Source organism: Neolamprologus brichardi, chromosome 6 (assembly GCF_056152115.1).
Source record: "Neolamprologus brichardi isolate AB-2024 chromosome 6, ASM5615211v1, whole genome shotgun sequence".
Taxonomy (NCBI): domain Eukaryota; kingdom Metazoa; phylum Chordata; class Actinopteri; order Cichliformes; family Cichlidae; genus Neolamprologus; species Neolamprologus brichardi.
The window spans coordinates 14,029,590-14,052,730 of NC_142109.1; the positions used below are offsets into that span (position 1 = coordinate 14,029,590).

Genomic DNA, 23,141 nt, shown 5'->3' on the forward strand with positions numbered 1-23,141 from the left:
AAGTGGTAACACAGGTAAAGGTCAGCCAGCAACACCAAAAACCAATCCTGAAGTTTGTGGGATAACCATCATGTTACCTGGGTTTGGCTGCAGATACTCAGTAGTCTTTGTGATGATGTCCATCACCGCTCGAGCTGTGGTGTCCACCCTCTGCACACCACAACGTGGAAGGAGATACACAAGGCAAAGAAAGAAATTACAGGTAAAAAATGACAAGCTGCAACAACATTATTACACGAGGATATCAGATAGCTCACATCGCAAACAAGTACTAACACACATCCATGCTCTGCTCATATCCAGGTGTAACATGGAGCTGTGAAGTGGGTGCAACATCCCAAAGGTATTAGACCTTTTCGAGCACACTTCTCTTGAAGCTTTTTAGTTTAAATTCAGCAATGGTGCAAATATGTGTGAAACATGTCTCCACAACTTTAGAGTTTTTACAGTAACGTCAGTGCACGAAAACTAAATCAGTGGATTCTTGACCAATGTTCTCTTTAAATGGTCCATGTTAGTCCGACAAAGTTTTGATAATCCAGTGACAGCAATAATTTCTGGAAATTATTGAACAACAAGGTGATAATGTGAACGTGTGAGTGCAGTCGTGCCTTTTCCATTTCAGTGAAGTCATCATCAAGCTTTGTTCCTTCTGCTCCTCCGACCTTCTCGCTCACTCTCTGCAAAACAAACAAACCAAAAAAAAAGAATTATCAGGCCGGCAAATCGTGAAAAGGTGAAATGCTGCAAATGCAAGAGGTTGAAGAAATTTCTGTGATTCTCAGTGATGACGTTAAATTACTGAATCTAAACAATATGAAAAAAGCCCTGAGCAAAGTACAGGCACAGATAATAAAGGGTTTCTCATAAGTGCAAGCTTAAAATGAAGATTCATCATTTTATTTTGTTTTTATTTTGACTCTGATTAATAATTGAGATTGCACTCTTATTGCTAATATGAGACAATGGCAAAAGAGGAAAATTTGTCCGCAGTGGGTGACACGGTCGTCCCTTTTTCATCTTGTTCTGCATCTGTTTCAGTAGATGACTTCGTTCTGCCACTCTCAGCAGCTGGAGCATCCTGTATGTGGATATAAGCTCTTCAAACATTTTGATTTCTTTGCTAGCCCATGCTAAACAGATCCAGCCCTCTGACCCTCCTCAGGTGGAAATGACACAAAATCTAAACACAAGTTGTTACCCTGAAGACATAAAACAGGGTGTCAACGATGAGTGCAATATCAGTCTCAGTGATCATCAGTGAAATGAATCTGGTATTCCAGAGACTGCTGCCAAACAGCAATATAACTTGCAGCAAGATACAATGTATTTATTCCTGATATTTCAAGGGGCAAAGTGTTCTTCATGAAAAAAAAGAAGAAGCAAATTAGCTAAATTTGAGAGAAAACATTTTTTGGGTTATATCGGAGTCCCTCAGGTAAACTCATACCTGTGGACAGTTTAGAGCATGTAAAAGTCTTCAAGTCTGATGAGAATAAAAAGGCTTCTGGTTAGCTTCTGCTTTTAAAGTTCAGGTTTAGTGTTGACGAAATTCACCATCATGTCTCATTATGTCTGCTGATAGAGATAAAATAAGTACGGGTGCCCAACAAGCTGCAAGCGTTTGCATTTATAGCCTCAGACATGGCACGAGGTATAAATCCAGAAATAACTCCCGTCCCCTCTCTCTAACATTTCCAGCTCTGCCACCATCGGGACCGATCTGTGATGCATCCGGGCGCCTTGAGGGGGCAGCAGTCTGACACAACGAGGCCAGACACAGCCCTCAGAGGATGGACTGAGGGAGGAAAAATGCTTTCAGGGAATGTCATGATGCGTGACTGAAGAAATCATGAAAGCTAAGGTCAGTCGATGAAATCTTTCCTTGAGCGGGAATAACACTGTACCCCACCACGCTTGTGTATCCTGTGCTGATCACATCTTTAGTGATGTGGACTACGAGGAGCTGAATTAGCTCTTATTATGCGTGCAAAAGTGAGACATGTTTTTCCCTGCTGGTGGTGGGGGGTGATGCAGAGGGATGATCTGTGACAGACAGAGCCGGCAGGTTTATAAGGCTAAGCCTGTGCAGTGTAAGACTTTCTGAGGATTGGTGCTTTATGAGTCATCGTAGCAAAGTCTTTTATGATCTCACTAGTGAAAGAGCTCAATATTCTGACAGCTACATACACACACAGACACATATGAAATCCAGCAGCCAGATACATTTCCTGTCATTAATTTTCTCTCAGCATGAAATTCTCCTTCAGCTGGTGACAGGTACCTGCCCATGCCTGGCTTATCAGGTGTGTGTAACTTCCTGTTCTTAATCACGCAACAAATTCTTTCTCCTGCCAGACCTCAGGATCAAAGACTGAAAGGGATCAGGAACAAAACAATCCAATAAAATGGATGAGTGTGTTTTTCAAATGTGGGGAAAAAAAGAAGCTGGAGTAATTTATATGTAGTTCGTGCATTCGCTCATGAGTCACAGCTGCCGATCAAACAGGCCGGCTAATTACATCCTGAACTACTTTACACCTGGGGTGTTATATATAGGCAAGTGCATGTGATTGCTGTGCATTCCCAGACGCACGAATGCAGCGAGCTGACCGATTACAAAAGGAAAACAAAGACAGGCCGTGTTTTATGTAGAATTATTAAAAAAAAATAAGAGCCCACATCTACATGTGCTTGACTCTGAGCACATGCTGACGGTTAAGCAGAAAGCAGTATTCTGTTTAACACTCAGGATTCATACACAAGTAAAGACAGTGAATATAATAAACAGCTTTAAACTATACAGCAAAGTATATATGCTCTCTCACACAGCTTTAGCACTGAATCTACACAACTGTTTTTCTGGATGCGGCTGTGACCCATAAAGCTTAATAATGTACACAACTACAAGGAATGACTTGCAATGTAGAAGAGCCTTGTCACATTAAATATAAAACCTATATAATTCATTCACTTCAATTTGTTTCCATCAATTCAACATGAAAACTGTTATTTGTGTTGGTGTTAAAGAAAGAAATGTGCAGTGTCCTTTAAAAATCCCTTTAACCAGATCATCACCTGTAAAATTACGTGAGAATGTAAACATTATTTGTCCATCAGGACAGAACAAGCCTTGTGACTTTGGGTGGGGCAAACTAGATGTAATTTCAGCCCTATGTAATTTTCTCCCTATGAACCTGCATGTATCCCATAACTAATGACTTATTTGACTTAAAGGCTAGAAAGTAACAGCCAACAGAAATGGATGAATAACAACAAAGTGAAGCAGCGTTTGGGGATCTGCATGAGAAACTGACGGAATAAAAATGAGCTCTTGGTGGCTGTTTTGAGTAAGTGGAGCAGCGTTGCTGTGCTTGCTGCTGCCCAGCACACCATTGGCTGCTGTCAGTGTACGATGAATCCCCCCCAGACACTTTGAAAGTGGAGAGCAAAGTCAGTCACTATTGTGCTTTGATGGCTGCAAGACGAGGAGACGGCACTTAAGTGCATTGATGGAGGGAAGATGTGCGCAGGCTTTCCCTCATGTTAGAGACTATATATAGAAAGTCACAGCCAGTCACGAGACAGGGAGTGAAGATTGATCCAGCTACTCCCAGTGACTTACTACACATTATGTAAATGTGTCGCATGCCAACGACCTCACCTAATGGTCAGGAAACCGACAATCTAAAACCTCCCCGGGGTAAACGGCGATGTCACTTTCTTTTTATCCCTCCAGTCAGTCACTCATCCAACAACCAACCCTACACTTTTCCTCCACCCATCACTGTCTCTCAGCCCTCCTACTCTTCTCTTCCAACCCCCTGCAGGGAAAGGAGACACCAAGGTGAACTGAGCAGCAGTGGTGGCAGTGTGACGTGACCCATTCACAGAACTGTAAAATGCACGGTTGGCTGCTGGGTAATAACAATAGTGTCGTAGTAGGTGACACGCAACCTGTGATGTCAGAGAGATGCAGTGCTGATTTACGCAAGCACACGGACACGAAGCAACAGATGGAGAAGCAAAGCACAGATACAGTTTCCACTGCATATCTTTTGCCAGGTTTATTTTTTTTTTTACCACACTGCAGAGCCTTATTCTATAGACTACTTCAAATTTAAATAAATAAATAAATATACCGTACTGTGTGATAATTTTTGCCTTGACCCTAATTGAAAAGAATCTATTAATATGCAAACAATGTTCCTTTTTCAACAATATGAGCTTCAATGAAAAGTCATTTCTCAGTCTGCGTTTACTGTCTACATAGCACGTGATTAAGCTTCACATAGGACCATAAACATGTTTTAAAACATGACCTGAAATCCTGCTCATATATGCACTCATTCAACTTCAAGATACAAGGTGAGACCCAAAGACCTTGTGATTAGACCTAGAGACCTATTGGCGACCCCCTAGCGTGCCTGGTTGCTAGGGGAAAATGGGTATTACCTAATCAGTTGGTGAGATTGCAAAGAGGCTGCCACACCAGAAACCTCCTTGTGTTTGCTTTGGTTTCCAGCAAATTTCTACACTTGCCAGTAGTTTGCATGGAAGATGCCGACTCGCTTTTTACTCTCCGAACTGCAGTGAAACTTGATAAAGTGTGACACAATCTGAAAACGGGGGGAGTTTAATTAAAAAATAAATGTTGTACTTTTAGAAATGCACTGGTTGCAGCAGTAATAAGCAACTTTTTGTGAGTCTTTTTTCCATGCCAACTACTGGAGACTGTGGCAACCTGCTAGTGACCAAAGCAATCATAAGGAGGTTTTTCTGGGCAGCACTGTATCCAGTCAACTTCAAACTAGCAGCTGCCAGTAACCACTCACCAACTGGTCACAGAATAAACACTTCTCCTTAGCAACTGGTGGTTAACAGGGGCACTGACCAGGAGCTTTAGCCAGCAACCTCCAGGAACCGCTCGCACCCAGTTGAGGAATACTCATTTCCCCCCCCATGATTGGTCTCCAGGCCTTTATGACTAAGGCCCTACGTATTTTTAACAGGTGATGGTAAAAACAAAGAAATAGATCTACCACAATTATCAATAAATTTCTTCCTGTTACTTAAAAAATGTCAGTTTAGTTAAGCAGTATAATAAACATCAGAATGATCCAACAAATGCAGTCCAGTCGTGTCTGGCACAGTCTCAACACATTAACAAAATCATAATTACTATGCTAGCATGAATATGCTACATAAATTCGCTAACAAGCAGTAAAAAGCCCGTTTTGGTTTTCCAGGGCAGAACTGACACAGCCTTGCAGTAATCACTCCAATAATTTCTTTTTGAGAGATTAAAATTATGACCCGATGATGCTCCAAAGGTCATTTGAACCTTACGACCTTTCACTTTGAACAGAAGATTTCTTTCTCATGGTGGTGTAGAACAAAGATCAATGGATCAAAGTTACTAGGATTAATCTTCTAGGGACTGTCTGTCTGTACAAAATGTTATCCGCTCCATAACAGTTGGATTATTTAAAATTGGTGGAGTGACATCACAAAAGCAGCAGACCACACAGAACAAGAGGTAAAATAAAAACACCGACTCCAACCAGAAAAAAAGATGCTCCCCCTCCATTTCTTTCTCCTCTTGCTGCCATCCACACAATGCAAATCAGACTAGATTAAATATGCTAAATAGGGAGAGAAAAGTAGCCCAGAGGTTTTGCCAAAGGCTCTTCCCTTCTCAAGATCCGTTACGTCACTGCTACGGTCAGACAGCTTGTCCTGACACGCTCCCATATCGATGTTTTAACAGTGCATCTACGTTCTTAGCGACTTTGGTGGAAATAACAGGATTTAATAAAGTAAAACCGAGCGTGATGATGTAATGGGTCACCTTACTCATGTTCTCAGGTTCTAGATTTTACTCTGATGAAAAGTAATTAAGCAAATCCAATCATCGGGACCCACCGTCTCATGCTCTTTCTTTTGCTTTTGCATCTATGTGTTTTAAATTATGTTCATGCTAATCATCATTTTTACCAAATTACTTTCTTTTTGTAGTGTGATGTCTGTTTTTCATGCTGCAAGACAAATTACCGGAGCAAGGCGAATAAGATCCGCAGATCTTATTCACCTTGACAAGTCTTTTTGCACAAGCTAACCTGCACGGTCAGTTAAGGTGTAATTTAAATTGAAGATACAGATTTTAAAAGAAAAGGCAGGGATATGAGTGATATTGTCAGATGAGGAGGATTTTCTAGATAGACAGGGGCAATGACTTCACTTTACATCAGAAGTAAAAACATATTTAAAACCCTGCTCAGGTTTAAAGGGAATATATTCCAGTCACTGAAATATGAAATCTTAAAAGCTTCAGCTCAAAATCTTACATTCTACAACGTCTGTGTTTCAAACCGATTGTTTCAGTTCCTTTAGGCTCAAATCCAAGTGAGTTTCTGCCCTTTTCAGGAGCCATTTTCACAGATGCACCACCCCCTGAACTTTTTAAGACATTACCAGGCAGAGCTGTATGTGAGAGTACAAATGTCAGTTTGATTGGGCGTAAAGTGGACTTTACCCTCCCAGCTTCTTAAGTTCAAACTAACGGTCTTCTAGCAGTCACAGCTAGTGATCATATGTCTTTCCACCTGCACACTCTACCCGTGTGTCACCTTTCACCTAACTAGAGTATTTCCAGAGATGAGAATGGATTCATCATGGAAAAACTGCTGTTATCTTACAGATCATAAGAGGCAGCTCCTCTGATCGGCTGCTTTGATCTACAATCAAGCTAATGATTATGTTAGCCACATTAGCCATGCAATGCACTAACACTCACACTTATTTATGCCTTTTCTTTTTCTCTCTGAATAGGCCTTACTCACAGAGGCCTTTTGAAATGTTTTGCTTGCAGCAAAGATGCAGTTTTTCTTATAAGGTGAACGTTTTATTTCCACTTTACGTCGCACTCTTTCCACTACAGCGCAAGAATTAGCTGGTGAGCGTTTGTGACTATATTCAGTCACAAGGAGGTCTTGCCAGCGATTGGTGGTTGCCAGGAGTTTGCCAACCGGTCTGTAGGCTTATGTGACTGAGACTTTAAAATCCTTAGTTAACCTAACTTGCACGTCTGGACTGTGGGAGGAAGTAGTAAAAGATAAAAATGTCTTGCATCCGTTTCAAAACACTAGTTTTAGAAATAACTATAAAAATGTGCTGATATTCCCCTGTTGCAGGTATCATCGGCTCCTCCAGTATGGAAGAAGGTTGGGGTGTAGCAAATTATGTACATATTTAATTAAACATGGGATTTAATTATTGGACTAAAAGTAAGCAGATACCCAGTATGTCACCAATTTTAGCAGTGCTAGCACCGTCCGCCTTCTCTCCTGGCAGGTTAACGTCCACTAGTGTAACACAATCTGGAAAGCAGCTACTTTTAATGACAGATTATATCACGTTACTTTATGCAAACTCTGACTTGTAAGACGAGTGCTGGTAGGATGTATGTTTTCTATCTTTTCAGCTAAACAAGCACAAGTGTTTCTCCCACACAGGCTCTCACTGGGCTCGGCTACCTGGCTGGTGGCTTCAGCTTGGCTTTTAGTGAAGGATATGAGAGTTGTATTGATCCTGCAGTCAAGCTTGCAGCAAGAACCACAGCGCCTTTCTCCTGACTTTAAAAGGTTTTATTCAACACCGTTGCCAGAATAAAACCTTTACCAGGTGCTGAATCTCACATTTATATATTTATTTGCCAACAATGATTCACCAGCAGGCCGTCACTGCTTGCTTTTTGATTAAGAGACCTGCCCACAGGGATTACTAAAAACCCAGTAGGCAAATACAACAGGAGACTTTAAAGAGCAGGCTTTTACACCTGTGTAGGACAGGCTCAGTTAATACTCTTAAAAGGCTGCAATGAAACTGAGCTGACGCTGACACAGAAAGTGTCTGCTGTTGCTTTTAACAGAAGTCCAGGATTAGATTACTTCGCTAACTGCAGAGCACACTGTGATCAATTCTATATCATCATAGCTGCACCGGCGCAAACAGTCAGGCTGTTATTTTCATATTTCTACACATGCATTTGTGTTTTTATGATTCACCGTTTGGAAATCTGTCTTCTGAGGTGGTTCAGCTTATTTTATCAAAATATTACCATTAAGAAAAGTGCAGTTTAATACAAAAAGACATTTAAAAACAATTCAGTACAGTCTTTTGTATTTATTTTATCTCCTACCTTTCACTGTAAATGCTATCAATAGAAAGAGTGGGTGGAAATATACATGGCTTTTTTTGTTGTCTGCATGCTAAATACAAAGTTTTATATTAGGGGAGACCCCCCCCCCCCTTCCCCTCCCCCCCATCCCCCCCAAAGGAAAACTGAAGAGATCTTATGGAAGTCCTGAAAAACAACATCGCATTTCAAAGCACTTTATGGGCAAGGACAATCCTATTAACACTTATTTTATTTCATTTGTGTTTTAAAGGTATTTTAATTCTGCTTTTATATATAAAAAAAATAACAGCAAGACTAGAAAACCTACAGAGCTAAATTCTAACAGTGACACTTGTGCGGATATTATCTTCCATATCTCAGTTAAGCGCGTCAAGTGATTGCATGTGCTAAATGCTAGCAGGGACACTGTTATTATACTGATGCTATGTTTCATATTTCAGTTATGTTTGTCAGGATGCTAATATTTACAAAGTGCCACGGAACCGAAAGCGCTGCTGAGGCAGGAATGAATGTTACCTGATATCAGGTCTAAATTAAACAAACCAATAAATAGATTTAACATGGCTTACACAGCTATATGACTGCATGTAAGTTTTCTTTTTTACATGCCTGTTAAAATTAGGTGCACCCTAAGATTCAGTAGCGTTTGGAAACAGGTTTAGCATCAATTACTTGAACCAATTCTTTTCTGTATGACTTCATCACTCTGTCGTAGCTTCAGATCATTGTAGTTTGCAGATATTTGTTCATGCACAGCTCTGTTAAGGTCCTGACAGTATTTCAGTCAGGTTGGGATCTGGACTTGCTGTGCATGACCCAGTTTGGGCCAAGTTTTAGCTTTTGGACAGATGGCTTCATTTAATTGAGGCCATGTAATTACAAGAGTCCCAGGTACCATTGCCCAAATCATCACCCCACTTCCACAGCTTTTGACAGTTGATACAGTATAAGATGTTTGTGATGTTTGTTTGTTTTTGGTTTTTACCATTGTGTTTTATGGCCAAACATCTCCACTCATCTGTCCAGAATACATTGTTCCAGAAATCTTGTGATCTGTTCAAATGTAACTTTCCAAAGCCAAGTTTGTTGCCATGAAGGAGGCTTTCTCCTGGCAACCCATCCAAAATAATTGTACTGTCATGAAAATTGTCGGTTCAATTTCTGAAAGAGACAAAAATCCTTACGGGGCATCTGGAGTAAGAGACCTTCCAAAATCAAACATGCAGAGATACCTACTGTCTTGGTGGAGTCATGGAGTTAACATTTAATTAGTGGTGAACTGAGGCCTGTAAAATCTGAGATGCAGCTCTTCTGGGTTTTTTTTTTTTTTTTTAGTTTCTGACCATTTCACAATCTCACCTTGAGGATAATTTGCTGGGAATGTCCACTTCTAGGAAGAATGCAATATTGTATTAACACGCACCCAACAAGCAAACTGCCAAAACCTCTGCTTTGATAGAGGTGGTCACACTTGCTGGTGATCACTTAATCAAGTAAATTTGATTATTAGCGACCGGCTGACACTACTTACCCTCTTAATTGTTCACAGGACTGAGTAGATTCTGTGAAAACTTCTTTTCAAATGATTTCATGTATGGATACGATTACACAGAAACCCCTGGGATAGACGGAGGTTTTTAATGCTGACATCCCACGAGCCCTGCAGAGATCATGGTTTAATATAAAAAGATTTAAATTTAGATTTGATTTAAATGACCTATAGGTTCTCTTTGTCCACGATGTGTGCTTAAATGCAGATCTACATTTGTACCTGCTTGTCAAACTAAATTAATGTAAATCCAAGTGCATCCATCCTCCTGTCCTCTTCATACTTGTATATTCAGTATTAAAACAGTGCTGTTAGCATTAGCATTAGTCACATGGCACATAATGTGAGGCACACAAGGAGCGTGCTGCTGATGCCACTCTCCTCCCCGCTGCCTCCCACGCCTCCCCTCCTCCTTTCCTGCTCACTATTCTAATCCAGGCTGGGCACACGGAGGCCCCTGCTTTAAATACACCCAGGGTGGAAGAGGGAGATTAAAAATGACAAGAGTGATTAGTGAAGCCATTAGCAGGACAGCCCCTGCTGCTGGACAATAACAGGACGATCTCACACTTCCTGTCAGAATTAAAACATCCCTCCCCTCCTGATCCAGTCACCTGCCGCCGAGCTGTCCTTTTCCCACCATAGTGGGAGACATTTTTACAGAGTAAAAACAACACAGTCATCACACGGCTCTTATTTTGTGTGTACAAAGGTTAAATTGGTACATTTATCACCTTTCCCCCCCTCGTCCGTTAGTTCCTTTTATGTTGTGAAAAACAGCACTGAGGTAAGGCTATGTTCAGGTCAGCTGAGAATACGACAGTGAACTGTTAAATCTTCACAAAATATTAAAAAGAAAAATGTTTTTAAAAAAACTACATAAAAATGCCCGGGAGGTTTTTCTTTTGTTCTCTCATGTCCTTTTCTCTCTCGTGTTCTGCTTTTTCTCTCACCTCTAAGTATCCTCAAGGCCTCAATGTTCTCATCGTCTTGCAACTCGTGCAACACCACGCTCCGAGTTTGGGCTCTGACTCACCAATTTGTCTGAATTCACCTTAACTGAAATCTGCAGTACGCTGCTAAACTTTGACCTCAGCTGACCAGGATCTCTAAGGACATAACACCAGGAAGCTGTGAGTGCGTAATGTCGCCCAATTTAGTAGACCTGTGCTGTCGCGGAATCAAGGAAAATCCCTCTGTTATTCTTAAATCGCAGTACTCAGAAACGACGTGTGGGTGGGCTAGCTGTTCCAGACACAGCCGTTTTAGGATGATAGTAATCCTGCTAAACATCAAGGACCTTGTGAGGTATTAGTGGGGACAAAATTCAGCAATACTGTTGGTTCTAATGATGACTACAATCTCACTCAACCTACCGGGACACAAAAGCAGGGCTCATGAGGCCTTTTTTAATAGCTGTAAGACACCGAGCGTAGACTAACACCCAGACACGACAGGGTGCCAGCCATATCTCTCTCCAAAACTGCCAGCAGCAGTCCATAGGTCCGCCATGTTGCTTCACTAACCTCCATCCTTTCTAAGAGTGTGGCCCGTGGCTATTATAATCTGATTTGTAAGCCTCTGCGTGGCACTTATGTAACAGCAGGGATGAGTCTGTAGCTGGGGAGATAGCTGTGCACACATCCTTCCATGTATTGCTCAGTAACTGGGGGAAGAGAGGGAGGAAAGAGAAGAGGGATAGGTGGCGGTGAGGGGTAGTGGTGGTGGGTGAGAACCAGCTGGCTCTGTGTGTCTGTGTGGTGAAAACGTGCCAGTTTGCAAGCAGTGGGACTCGTGATGATGACGACATGACAACGGCAGAGGATGAGCAACTGCACACGCGACAAAATTTGTCAGACTGAAAGTTATTTATAGTAACGAGTTATTCTCGAGCTATTATATTAAAAATGTGCCATTTTCTTTTTGCAAATTACGGCAGTTATGCTGATGAGCATATTTCAGGCAAGGCAGGCCCAGTGAAGCAGGAGAGTAATCCTGCATCTGTTAAAAATATGACTGATTCTGTCATAAAGTATGAAATTCTCAGTAGGTCTGCCTTGGATGCACATGAACGTGTGAAAAACTCACTATGTTCCTCTTCCATCCACTCAGTGCACTTTTGACTCAGTTGTTAATTTCACCTGTTTAATGAAGTCTTTTTGCCAGCCACTCACTGTTTAAACCTAAAAGCAATTAAGAAAAATATTTACTAAATGTACAGAAAGGGCCTTGAAAACTGCCCACTGCAGAATTTCACTTTTACATATTTAATTGGAGATTATGTATCAGAATCAGGAGCAGGACCACGCCTCCAAACACGCTCCTTCCGGCTGTCATCTATATAGGTTCCCTCAGTTCTGCAAGCTGATCATTCTCGTTTACGTGACCCACCCTCCCTCTTTGTTCTCCATTCTTTAACTTCTTCACTTCTATTTAGTACACGGGGATCTGCCAGGCCCGGGAGCCGTCGCCAGTTCCCTTCAAGGCCTTCCCCAAACCGCAGCTCAATTCATGTCAAATCTTTCACTTTTACCTAGTAAAACGCTGTCAAATCTAAAATGAGGACGTGGGCCCAGCTAGTGAATCTACACTTCAGTGCTCCTGCTGCTGGATTGGGTCAGAATGTAATGTTTGTTGGTTGTGATGCTTTTTTTAGCCTGTAGAAAGACTGAAAGTCTGTAGTGTCAATTTGCCAGTGTTAGTTGGCACAACAGACCCCAAAATAAAGGAAACAGGACTTCTGTTCGTTCTAGTTTGTGAAGACGTTTCATCTCTCATCCAAGAGACTTCTTCAGTTCTAAAAGCTGATGGAGAGTCCCCACCTCTGGTGGAGTTGTCCCCTTGGAGGGGGTCTTGAAAGTCACTGAACCACCCTGTAATCATTTAAGTTGTTAATAGTCAGTTGAGGCAAGGTGTGAATTAAGGCGTATGTCATTACTGAGGCGGAGTTGTGACTCTGAGAAACATTGCCTGCCATCATATGCGTTATAAGGTCACATGAGTCAAGGTGTGTGTGAGGGTTGAAATGCCTGGGAGGAGCTCTCAAGGCTGAGATACAGATGGCTGATAATTGGTGTTGTAGGCCCTCCTTCACTCCTCTCTCAACCCACCTTTACTCACATGATTGCAGGGTGGATCAACAACTCTCAGGACCCCCCCCCCCCAAAAAAAAATTGGACAATCCCACTGGGGTCCATTGGCTATTAGAAGTGACGAAACCTCCTGGATGAAAGCTGAAACGTCTTCATGAACCAAAAAGAAAAAGTGCATCTGCCGTTATTTCAAACGCTGAAGGCTGAGAACCTCCACCGACAGATAAGCTCGATGAAGAACTGAATCGTTCTAGCTCAATGATTAAACTGAATCATTCAATTGTCCATTTGTTTCACTTGATTCATTCAGCCTGTTAATGTTAAAGATTTCTTGCAGGAAGAGTGTTTTGAGAGGCCAGTTCTACTAAAGTGCTTGTCAGATGGTCGATTAGCTTCTTTGTAAGAAAACATTTACAATTATCCTGTTTTTAAATCACTCATTGTGTTTGATGGGCAGTTTTTACTGAACAACAATAAACACCTTTTGATTTACTATATAGCTGAACAGCATGTCATTCAGTATTAAGGTAATCTAGTCGACACAAAGGCTTCTGTGGCGGCTGAGATGGCCAAGTTGGTTTCACAACAACAACAAAAAAGCAAAGAGCAATCGGTTTAGCAAAGACGTATAGTAGAAGATTACTGAGGGGGCTCTTCACTGGGGTTGTGGTTTATGGCTTTTGGAGCATCCTTAAAGGTCTGTTTTAATATGTCATTAGCTTGTTATTTAGAAAACAAACCATTAGCATGCTTAATCTATGAATGGTTCCTCAAGATTGCTTGCAGTCGCTAGGATAAAACTGATCGCACAGAGGCTGTGGCACAAAAAAACCTCCTTGTGATTGCTTTGGTCGCTAACTGATTGCATGGGAGACGTCATACTATCTGCAAATGTGTTAACTGCTAGCTGAATGCTAGTAAAACGTGCAACACAAACAGTAAACTAAGAATGTCCTCCTTCAAAGTAAAGGTCGTACCTATTTGCTGCAGCAAACACATTTCGAAAGGAGCTAGCTTTATTTTGAGGGCAGGCGGTCTCTGTCACTACCGCTCAGCGAGTAGTTGGCGAGTGTTTGCAGACAAGACTGTGGCAATCTGCTAGCGACCAAAGCAATTCCAAGAAGGTTTTTGATGTGACACTATATACCTCTTTGCAACCAGTTTCACCAAGATACCTCTAGCAACCCCCAGCAACCACTTGCCAAATAGTCAGGGATTACACACCGTTCCCTAGCAACCAGCGGTTGCCAGTGGGGTGGGGGTGTCACTGAGTGGTCTCTAAGCCTGTGTAACTGGGGCCTTAATCAGCAAACAGGTAAGATTGTAGAGGCATTCCTTTTTATTTATCACCAACAGACACTGAGGAACATGACCCTAAAAAAATATTTTACATCTTCAGATAGAGTGACTCACCCTTTATTTAAATACACGCCCTGCATAATATGCAAATACGAATTTAATGGCACATCGCAGCATGTCGGTGATCTGTTTCGCTGTACTTGATTGCCAGACCGCAATTTCCATTTCACGTTCGCTCGTCTGTCGGTAGAGATAATGACAGAGCTTTGAGGCCTGCAGAGGACTTGACTTTTTCTAAAACATAAGCAAACAGAAAGGCACCTTCTGTGTGTGCAGTAGATTCACAGTGATATAATTTTTCTGTTTACACAGCAGTGCTGCGAGTTATATCTGTGTGGGTGTAATGATGGTGCTGTCTAGGAAGTGGACGCTGAATATCCGTATTAATGATCGTTATTAAAGCGCTCAGTTGCAACCTGCTGTGTGCAGTGTGCCGTGTGCGTGGGCACGCATCTGTAATCCACACTTCCATGACCACATCAGTTATCCTTAAGATTAAGCCTGCTTGTGAGTATAAAGTTCCGCTTGACTGTCAGTTTACTAAACACAAAGAAGAAGTCGTCTCAACAACTAGACTTATCAGCGCCATGTATGAACTATAGTAACTACAACTGCTGCTCAAGTTGTGATGTCAGTTTGAATAACATCTGATCCGAGAAGATAGCAAGTGTCGGAATACGAAACAGATGGAATATTATACACTCACAGGCCACTTTGTTAGGTACACCTGCTTGTTAATGCAAATATCTACTCACCAATCACACTGCAGCAAGTGACTCTGAATCTGCCGTGGTTGTTGGTGTCAGACGGGCTGGTCTGAGTATTTCAGAAACTGCTCATCTATACTGACACTTCCCTGAGCAACCATCTCCAGTGTTTGCAGAGAATGGTCTGACAAAAAGAAAATATCCAGCAACACTAACTCAAATATCCATGTTATTTAGAATATCTCTGAAGGAACAAAATGTCAAGCAAGCAGAAGACCACACCAGGTGGCACTCCTGTCAGAGCTAAGAGCAGGAAACCAAGGAACTGAGGAGTGTTTCCAGCACCTTCTTGAATCTGTGTCATTAATTATTAAGGCAGTTGAGGCAAAAGGGGTTCAAAGTGGTACTAGGAAGGTGTGCCTAATAAAGTGGCTGGTGCGTAGTGTCATCCAGGTATATTAAGAACCCATCATTTCCTATGAGAACATGTGATCCAGCTGACTTGCAGATTTTGGCGGTCGGAGTTGTTAAAACCAGTGAAAGAGACACAGCAGCCATTTTGTGTGTGTTCTGATTTCTTTGTGTTGTGTGTGTGTTATCGTTCGTCTCAGAGGAAACAGTTCCGCGTCAGGAACGATGAATCTGGCTCGTCTGCTGAGAAAATGTTTGACCTTGTGCCAAAAATCAGCCTCACACATATATACGCAGTCATGCACTCAATGGCCTGGATCTTTATTCTTCATTTAAAAACTCAGCAAACTCCTCACTGCCCTCCACGCTATCAGTCACTGACAGAGAGCAGTCCTCCCACAGAAAACATGACCATTAACAATGAGCCTCAGTGCGAAACAACAGTACTGTTTGTACTGTTTCTGTAAGGATTAATCAATTAATCAGACAATCTCGAGAGAACAGCTTTGATAAAAGCCGGATATTTATTTATTTATTTTATCACAGCCTCTCAAATATAAGGATTCATGTATGTGATGATAAAGAGAATAAAGCATGTTCAGGGTTTTGGCTGCTGGTTGGAATAAACAAGTGATTAAAAGATCATCAAGTCTGAATCACAGAGTGATTAATGATTATGAATAAACGATGATATCACACAACACCGGAGACATTGTAAGAAAATCATCTGCAATACAAAAACATCTCTTTTTAAGTAAAGATGAAATATTGCAGGAAAAAGAAAAAAGCAGAAATATTGGCTTTATTAATCTGTCACAGAGTGAATTATCATTACTCTTCAATTTTAATAGTGTGTCAGTATAATTAATTAGCTCGATGATATGACTCCAGGTCTTATCTGTTTACATAAGACAAAAGGAAGTGATGCCATAGATTGCTGTAGCTACATGGTGTTAGGGACTTCTGTATTTTCTGATTAATATAAAAGAAAATACTTCCTGGAAGGACTATAGATGAACTATACGCAGAGTGAAGACACGTTTGAGTTCTGTTAAAAATCTACTATAATTACCATCTGAATGCACTGCGTTGTAATGCAGCATAACAGAAAGCTGCAACAGAATCAAGCAGAGCTCTGTGTGTGACAGTGTGACAGGTGAGGACATGTTACAGAGGTGATGACGATGATAAGAAAAGCAGGAGAACAAATAGGTGGAAACAAGTGTGTGAGTGTGTGTGCTGTGACAGAGTGTCCGCTGAAAAACGCCATTAATGAAAAGAACTTCCTGCCATGTTTTTTCTACTTCTGCTTCTTCTTCTTCTTTAAAAAACAACAACAACAACATCATACTGGAGTCATGAAATCCAGTTGATTAACATTGCTGATGATGCTACCATCAAGCTAAACCATGATTTAGGAGCAGCGTTGGGTAAAAACAAGCAGTGATGCATTTATGCCAATATCCAAAAAACCCTCAAAATAAACAAATAAATAAAGAAACAAACAAACCCGATTCCTTCTCCGAGACACAAATTTTCAATCTCACTGCAGAAATAACTCACAAATTACACGATGTCATCAATCCGTACCTAATAAAAGCTGAGGAAATTGAAAAGCCTCGCCAGTCCGACGTTTTGTATATTTGATATTGACTGTCTGCTATTCAAGGCCGGTCTGGTTTGATTAGATTTCCTGCCCAAAAAGGAGGTCATGACAGGAGAGAAGAGAAAAACAGAAATGCAATGAAACCCAGAACAGCGAGGACTTCTGCTTCACCTTCACATTTATGTAAAAGCAACTGAATTCTGACGACAATAAAATATAGCAAAACATATAAAAACCTCTCAAGATGAAATGATAAGTATAGAATAATTTTCTGGTCGTCGTCCTATTTTAACATAATTAGTTATTTTTATTTCAGATTTCTGCCGAGTGGGGATTTGAGACTGTTTTGTTAGTGACAGCTGATTAAAATGAGCATTGAGAAAATAAACAGGAAGGATGCTGCAGGCGCGTAAAATATATTTATAAAGAAATCTGGTAAATTCAAAGATTTAAAAATGGATACTGACATAAACAGCATGCAATGACATGTTAAAAACTCCTCTATGAAGGTCATTACGCACTCAGTCGCCAGTTTATTAAGCTCGCTTCAGTAAAACTGCAGCCCTTCAAAACAATTTCACATTTTGAAGGTTTAGTTTTTGTTCACGCTTAAAAGGCAGGAGGTGGTCTGCAGTTCCTGTTTGTGCTCATGCAAACTCAGCAGGTTAAATCAATAATTTATGAGGTTATGCTCAGAACTGCACATCCTTTGAGGTTTTGAGGGTTGAGGCTAATTTTTCTATTTGTGTTCCACTGCAGCAAAAGATACCTAAAAAAAAAAAAAAAAAGCTGCAACTTAATTTTGCTACTTTTTTTGCATTTGGTGACTGACTGACAGTACTTGCAGTGCACCCTCAACTTCTGGGTGACGACATCAGGTCACAAGGCGATTGCACTGGTCACCTGGTGGGAGGCTGAATGTTCAGTACTACATCATATTGTGTTGTAAACTATTAAATGCACTTAGGATTGATTAAAACTGAAGTGTTACCCACATTACAATTCTTCTAGAACTGCCCCACCTTCTTGACTCGCTTCCTGCAAAATGCACATGATCGTCATCCTGTAATAATTTATTTAAATGTCTTCGGCAAACACCTTGTTTCGTGACTGCAGAGACACACACCTACACAAAGTCTACAGCTGCTTTCTGATTAAAAAGCCATCTTATATTGGCTTTTAATTCAAGGTGCCTCATCTACAGCTTTGTCTGTGGGTGGTGTTTGCCATATTGAGTCTGCGGCACATTTTTATAAATCTAAAAGGTGATGAAGAGGATTGTTTATACAGAGCATTGAGCCAAATAAATAATTAGCCCACCGCACAGCAAAGAATAACATGAAGGCAATTATAGGACATTATAGTAAATGTTTAATTAGAATGATTTATTACTAATAAAATGAACATTTTGAGGCCATATTTATAATAGGATTATAGTAAAACAGATGTTTTATCTCTGTTCTCACATCATTTGTAATAATCTTAACATATAGCTTGATAAATTTTTAAAAAAAAGGTTGTTAATCATGTAGGGCATCAGCACTTAAATTGCTAAATGAATCCACAAAAAATAAACCCCAAAAACAGCCTGATGGCAGAGTCGTGAATCTCTGTCACATGGTCTATTTTGCGGCCTTGTCCGGCACATGCTGCACGTTTCACAGATTACCGTGCAGCGCCCTGATTTTGGCTCGCACACAGCTCAAATATGATGCAAAGTCACTGTGCTCCGATTAATCTGAGCATAATCCCTGACAAGCCATTCGGTCTTACCCCCACAGCTGGTGCGAGGCTGTTGTCTGGGCACGAGGCGAGTGAGTGTTTTTTGTGTGTCCACGTCTAGGATGGAAACATGCATTTTCTGTTTGGCGGGAGGGGGTGGGGGATGCTGAGGTTGTTGGTGTTGTTTTAAAGGAACAAACAAATAAAAAACAGAAGGACCCCCCCCCCCCACCACCACCTTGTCACGTCCTGACATGCCCCCCTCTCAAAACACCCGGAAAGCTGCTTTATCGGACATGTAAGTACAATAAAGCGTGTTCTGTTCCCGATCCTCATTACTGCCCCTTCATGAGCCAAATTAGGCATTAAACTGGGGACACAAAGCGCTGCCTCCTCAGCTCTGTTCCCAGCATCCTGCACTTCTCTCCATTTAACTCCATTACTTCCTCCTCTCATCTCTTCCTGCTCTCTCTTCACAAAATAACCCACTTTTCCTAGATTTTTTTTATTTTTCAATTGCTTTCACACACACACACACACACACACACACCATCTGCAGTCAGGGAATGAAACCCATCCGGTATAACGGACAAGAAGAACTTCTTCATTCAAACAGAAATACAACAACTGAAAAATAAAAATCAACCGCAAACACAAAATTCCTTTACCAATATTACATACGAAAAATAAATTTGTGCAACAATAACTGTATTATCTGATATGTTTTGTAATTTTTCTGTCTTTATTAAATATTTGACATAATGAAACATCTGAATAGAGAAAAATCTGTTTAGACGAACTGCTCGCTGCTTAGTTAATGCCCCAGAGGAAGTGGTCACAGTGATCGGGGGTAACTGCTTTAATCTGTAACGCTGTTCAGCCTATCGGAAAATATAAAATAATATAAAATAAAGATAAATAAAATGAAAATAAATAAATGAAAAAGTAGGAATAAAAACTGGAAATGGATCTAATAATTTAAAATAAGTGGAGTACTTGGCTACAGACTATCACTGCCTGTCAGATGTGTTCTCAGTAACGCTGTAAAAGTATAATTAACACCTTTTTTTCTGCTTAAATCTAAAACATGGTGCTTTTATGTGACTTAAACATGACCTCTAATTCCAAGTGAATGCATAATAAAAGCATAAGTGTCCCTAAATTATGTTGCAGTGCCTCTTCGACATGTCCAAGCATGTAGGCAGCTCAACAATCAGTGGGATAAACAGGTTTACAGGGAAATCTTCTGCATTCTTCAGGGTTATAAATGCAAGTAATAATGATGTGACCTGAATGCTCCTGAAGTAGACGCCAGTCCTATCTCTGTCTGCAAGAATAAAACACTTTGCTTCACAATCCTCACACAGGAAAATCTTATAAAAACATATTTAAAATGGGCAAATGCTCATTTTTCTTATTAATTAAGTGTGGTGAGGATAACCTTCTCCTAATTCTTAGTAACAGGTACTGAGAGTTCCTTTTTACCGGCCCCAAGTCTAAGCTAGTGTCTCTTGCAGTGGCTGATGCCAGGAATACATAATATGAATAAAACATCCACCATGGCCTGAATACTGATGCTGAGCGAGAGAAAGAGGATGAGGAAGGAGTGAAAGGAGAAACCACGGACGGTAAAGAAACTGCAGGAAGAAAAAAGAACCTCTAGCGACTGCTGCTGTCAAAATAAGAATGACTGAAATAGCAGAACACCGGGCACCAATGTTTTCACTCTGCACACCTTCTTCTCTGACAGATATCTAGCTGGCTAAACAATGTTCATTCACGTTTGCTCTGCATATTTAAAAAGTCCAATGTGCCGACAGCGCCCAGTCACTGGACGAGCTAATAATAGGGAATATGGGGAACGCTGCAGGTCGTGACTGTCTTTAACCCACAGAACAAAAACCTGACGTCAGAACAATGGCAACTCCAAAGGCCAGTGCTCAGTCCACAAGCTCTCCGTGGGCTGCTGCTGCTGGTTTTCAGCTGCTTAAACCCGATTAAATAATTTAAGTAAACATACAGGATTTAGTTAGATATACAGCGTGCCAGATCTGTTACTGTGTTGTTTTTGGAGACACCCTTTCCGTGAAATGTGTGGCAGCAGCTCTGGAGAAAGCTAGTCACACGCTCAAAGGTCAATAAAAACTTGTCGTAATACTATCTTTAGGATTAATGCAGTGTCAGGGAAATTAATGATTTGTTTGAGATGTGGTGATGGAGGTGGCGTTTGACTTTCACACTGGATGAAAACCTGTCACAGGTTGATATATCTATGTGAAGGTCTAAATTTCTTTCTGAAGCCCGCCTAATAAGAAAACAAGAGTTTGCACGTGTGCTGTTCAATATACGGCAAAACTGTGTTAGAACCAGCGAGAAATCTTCCAGTTTGAAGACAAAAATCAAACATTATATATCTTGGAACTTTACACAAAAGGTAGAAGGGCACTACAGAAAAGTTTGATATTTAGCTGGGAGGAAAATGACAAGCAAGTGCAGATAATTAGAAGCACCAATGAAGGGGAGAAATAAAGGAGATAAAAAGATGAGAGGGATATTAATGCAGGTACTGCTGCTGGACTGGATCCAGTGCAGCACTGCTTTTACTGCAGTGCTGATCCACTGCCGGCCAAACCTGGATTCACTGTGTTGACTTAAAGAGAGAGCTTCCAGGCCTTTGGAGGACACTTCACCTCATGATGTACGTGCAGGAAGAAGGGTGCCACATATGACGCGAAGCAGAACGGTGGGAAGAGTACAGCACCTGTTTGTAGTCTCCTGCATGTCTTTTCTGTCACAGACCAGAAATCAAGTATTTATTAACAGTAAAGATTCCCATAAGTGCCACCTTGGGTTTGTTCTATAACCTTAAATGGGATATTTTATGCAACATGGTACTGCAGCTCAATATTGCTATTTTGGACTCTATTAGCCTCGAATGACTCAGTTCAATTACAGCTCTTATTGATCTCATCATCTCATGTTAAGCCCCTCCCCTCCCTCCTCCTCACAGTGTCTTATGATTGGCTGCTCTTCGCAAACAGATGGTTTTCAGGTTGAACCTGTCAAGTGAGAGGGACTTCTGGGCTCACAGCCAGAGCTGTATGAGAGCATCATGTTGAGGATTTATGCTCTCAATGACATCATACAGAGCCTAGAGCAGTGTCAGAGTTCCTGTTTTTCACTCCTGACTATAGGATGTTTTTAAACAATGGGTCAAAAAAGAAAAATACATTTTCTGTGAATTTTACAGAAACTTTTAATTGTATAATTACAGTCCAGTCTAGGCAATGAACGACACCTTTATTCCTTAGGTTAAAGATTTCTTTCATTAACTAGAGCAGTGTCTCTTTATCGTGTGGAAAAACTGAGACAAACAGCAATGTTGAATTTGCAGTTCTTATATTAAGATATCTTCTCGTGGATTAAATGTGCGGTTAAACGTCTTTTCACTAAAAGAAAGGGAAGTTTTACTGGTCCGGCCCACTTTAGAAGTGTGCTGCATGTGACTTACATGTGATTACAGCATGATAGGCACCATTTGACTACAATTTAAGCTCTGCCATCTAAGTGGTGCTGTTTTTCTAACCTTTTCAAAAGCAAGAACAGGCTGTTTCCCATGCCATCCCTGTTTTACACTGTGTGAAATTTCTGATATTTAGAAAAAAATATTTTGGCCAATTAATAGAAATAATCCATCAAATAACTGAGAAAGAAAGCAAATGTAAGCTGCAGCCTTACCCAGAATTTAGAAGTAAAAAAAGGATCCTGTCAATTGTCAAAATTCAGCATTGAGCTGCATTTTTTCCCTACAGCCTGCATGTGAGTAAATCCCTGCAGAGCTTTTCTGTCCTCCACACTCTCTCCCGACTTCGGAGAGTTTGTCCTTCTGCTGCAGCCTTCAGCATCTCTTGGCTGAATTCTCCCTCTGCCTCTGTGCCACTCCCTATCAGCACAAGGATGCTTGCTATCCTCCTCTTCATTGCTTTTCTTATCTCTTATCTCTTATCCTTGCTTCACTCTTGTTGTTCCTCCCGCCCCATCTGTTATCTCCCAGCTGGATCTGTTTTACGCTGCACTGCAGTAGGCCTATAGCGAGGATCCAGGCTGAATGAGTCACCCACTTGCAATCTGCTGCCCTAAAGCCCTGCAGGCGTCAATCACATCCAAGGACCCTGCTGCTATCCCCAGGCTCGCATGGGTGTCTGTCCATGGGCGTTCACATTTTGTCACTGCATACTTTTCCAGAACCAAGAGATGATACTGGAAAGATATACACACACAGTGTTACATGCTAAAGAATTTGCCTTTCACTCACAAACTAAAATGAACCGCCCAGTTTTTGAAGAAGCATAAATCAGAGTGGCACGTGTGTAGCTGCTATATTAGCATTCAGCACACACGCTGGGAAATCTCCAGTAGAACCAGGCCTGACTGCTAAATAAAGGATCACTACTCCCATTACCCACTGCAAGAAATATACGACGTTCAAATCTAA

The 23,141-nt window shown here is 41.1% G+C and overlaps 1 protein-coding gene across 2 annotated transcripts in view; it reads right to left on the minus strand.

Annotated features, from left to right (window-relative positions):
- Positions 1-23,141, minus strand: part of sh3gl2a (SH3 domain containing GRB2 like 2a, endophilin A1) — a 37,788-nt gene that overhangs the window by 9,488 nt on the left and 5,159 nt on the right. For both annotated transcript variants that reach the window (XM_006787075.2, XM_087841725.1), the window contains exons 2-3: positions 612-680; positions 78-150 (exon numbers count right to left, since the gene is read on the minus strand). In XM_006787075.2, the coding sequence (XP_006787138.1) occupies positions 78-150; positions 612-680 (142 nt within the window). The remainder of the gene's footprint in view (positions 1-77; positions 151-611; positions 681-23,141) is intronic.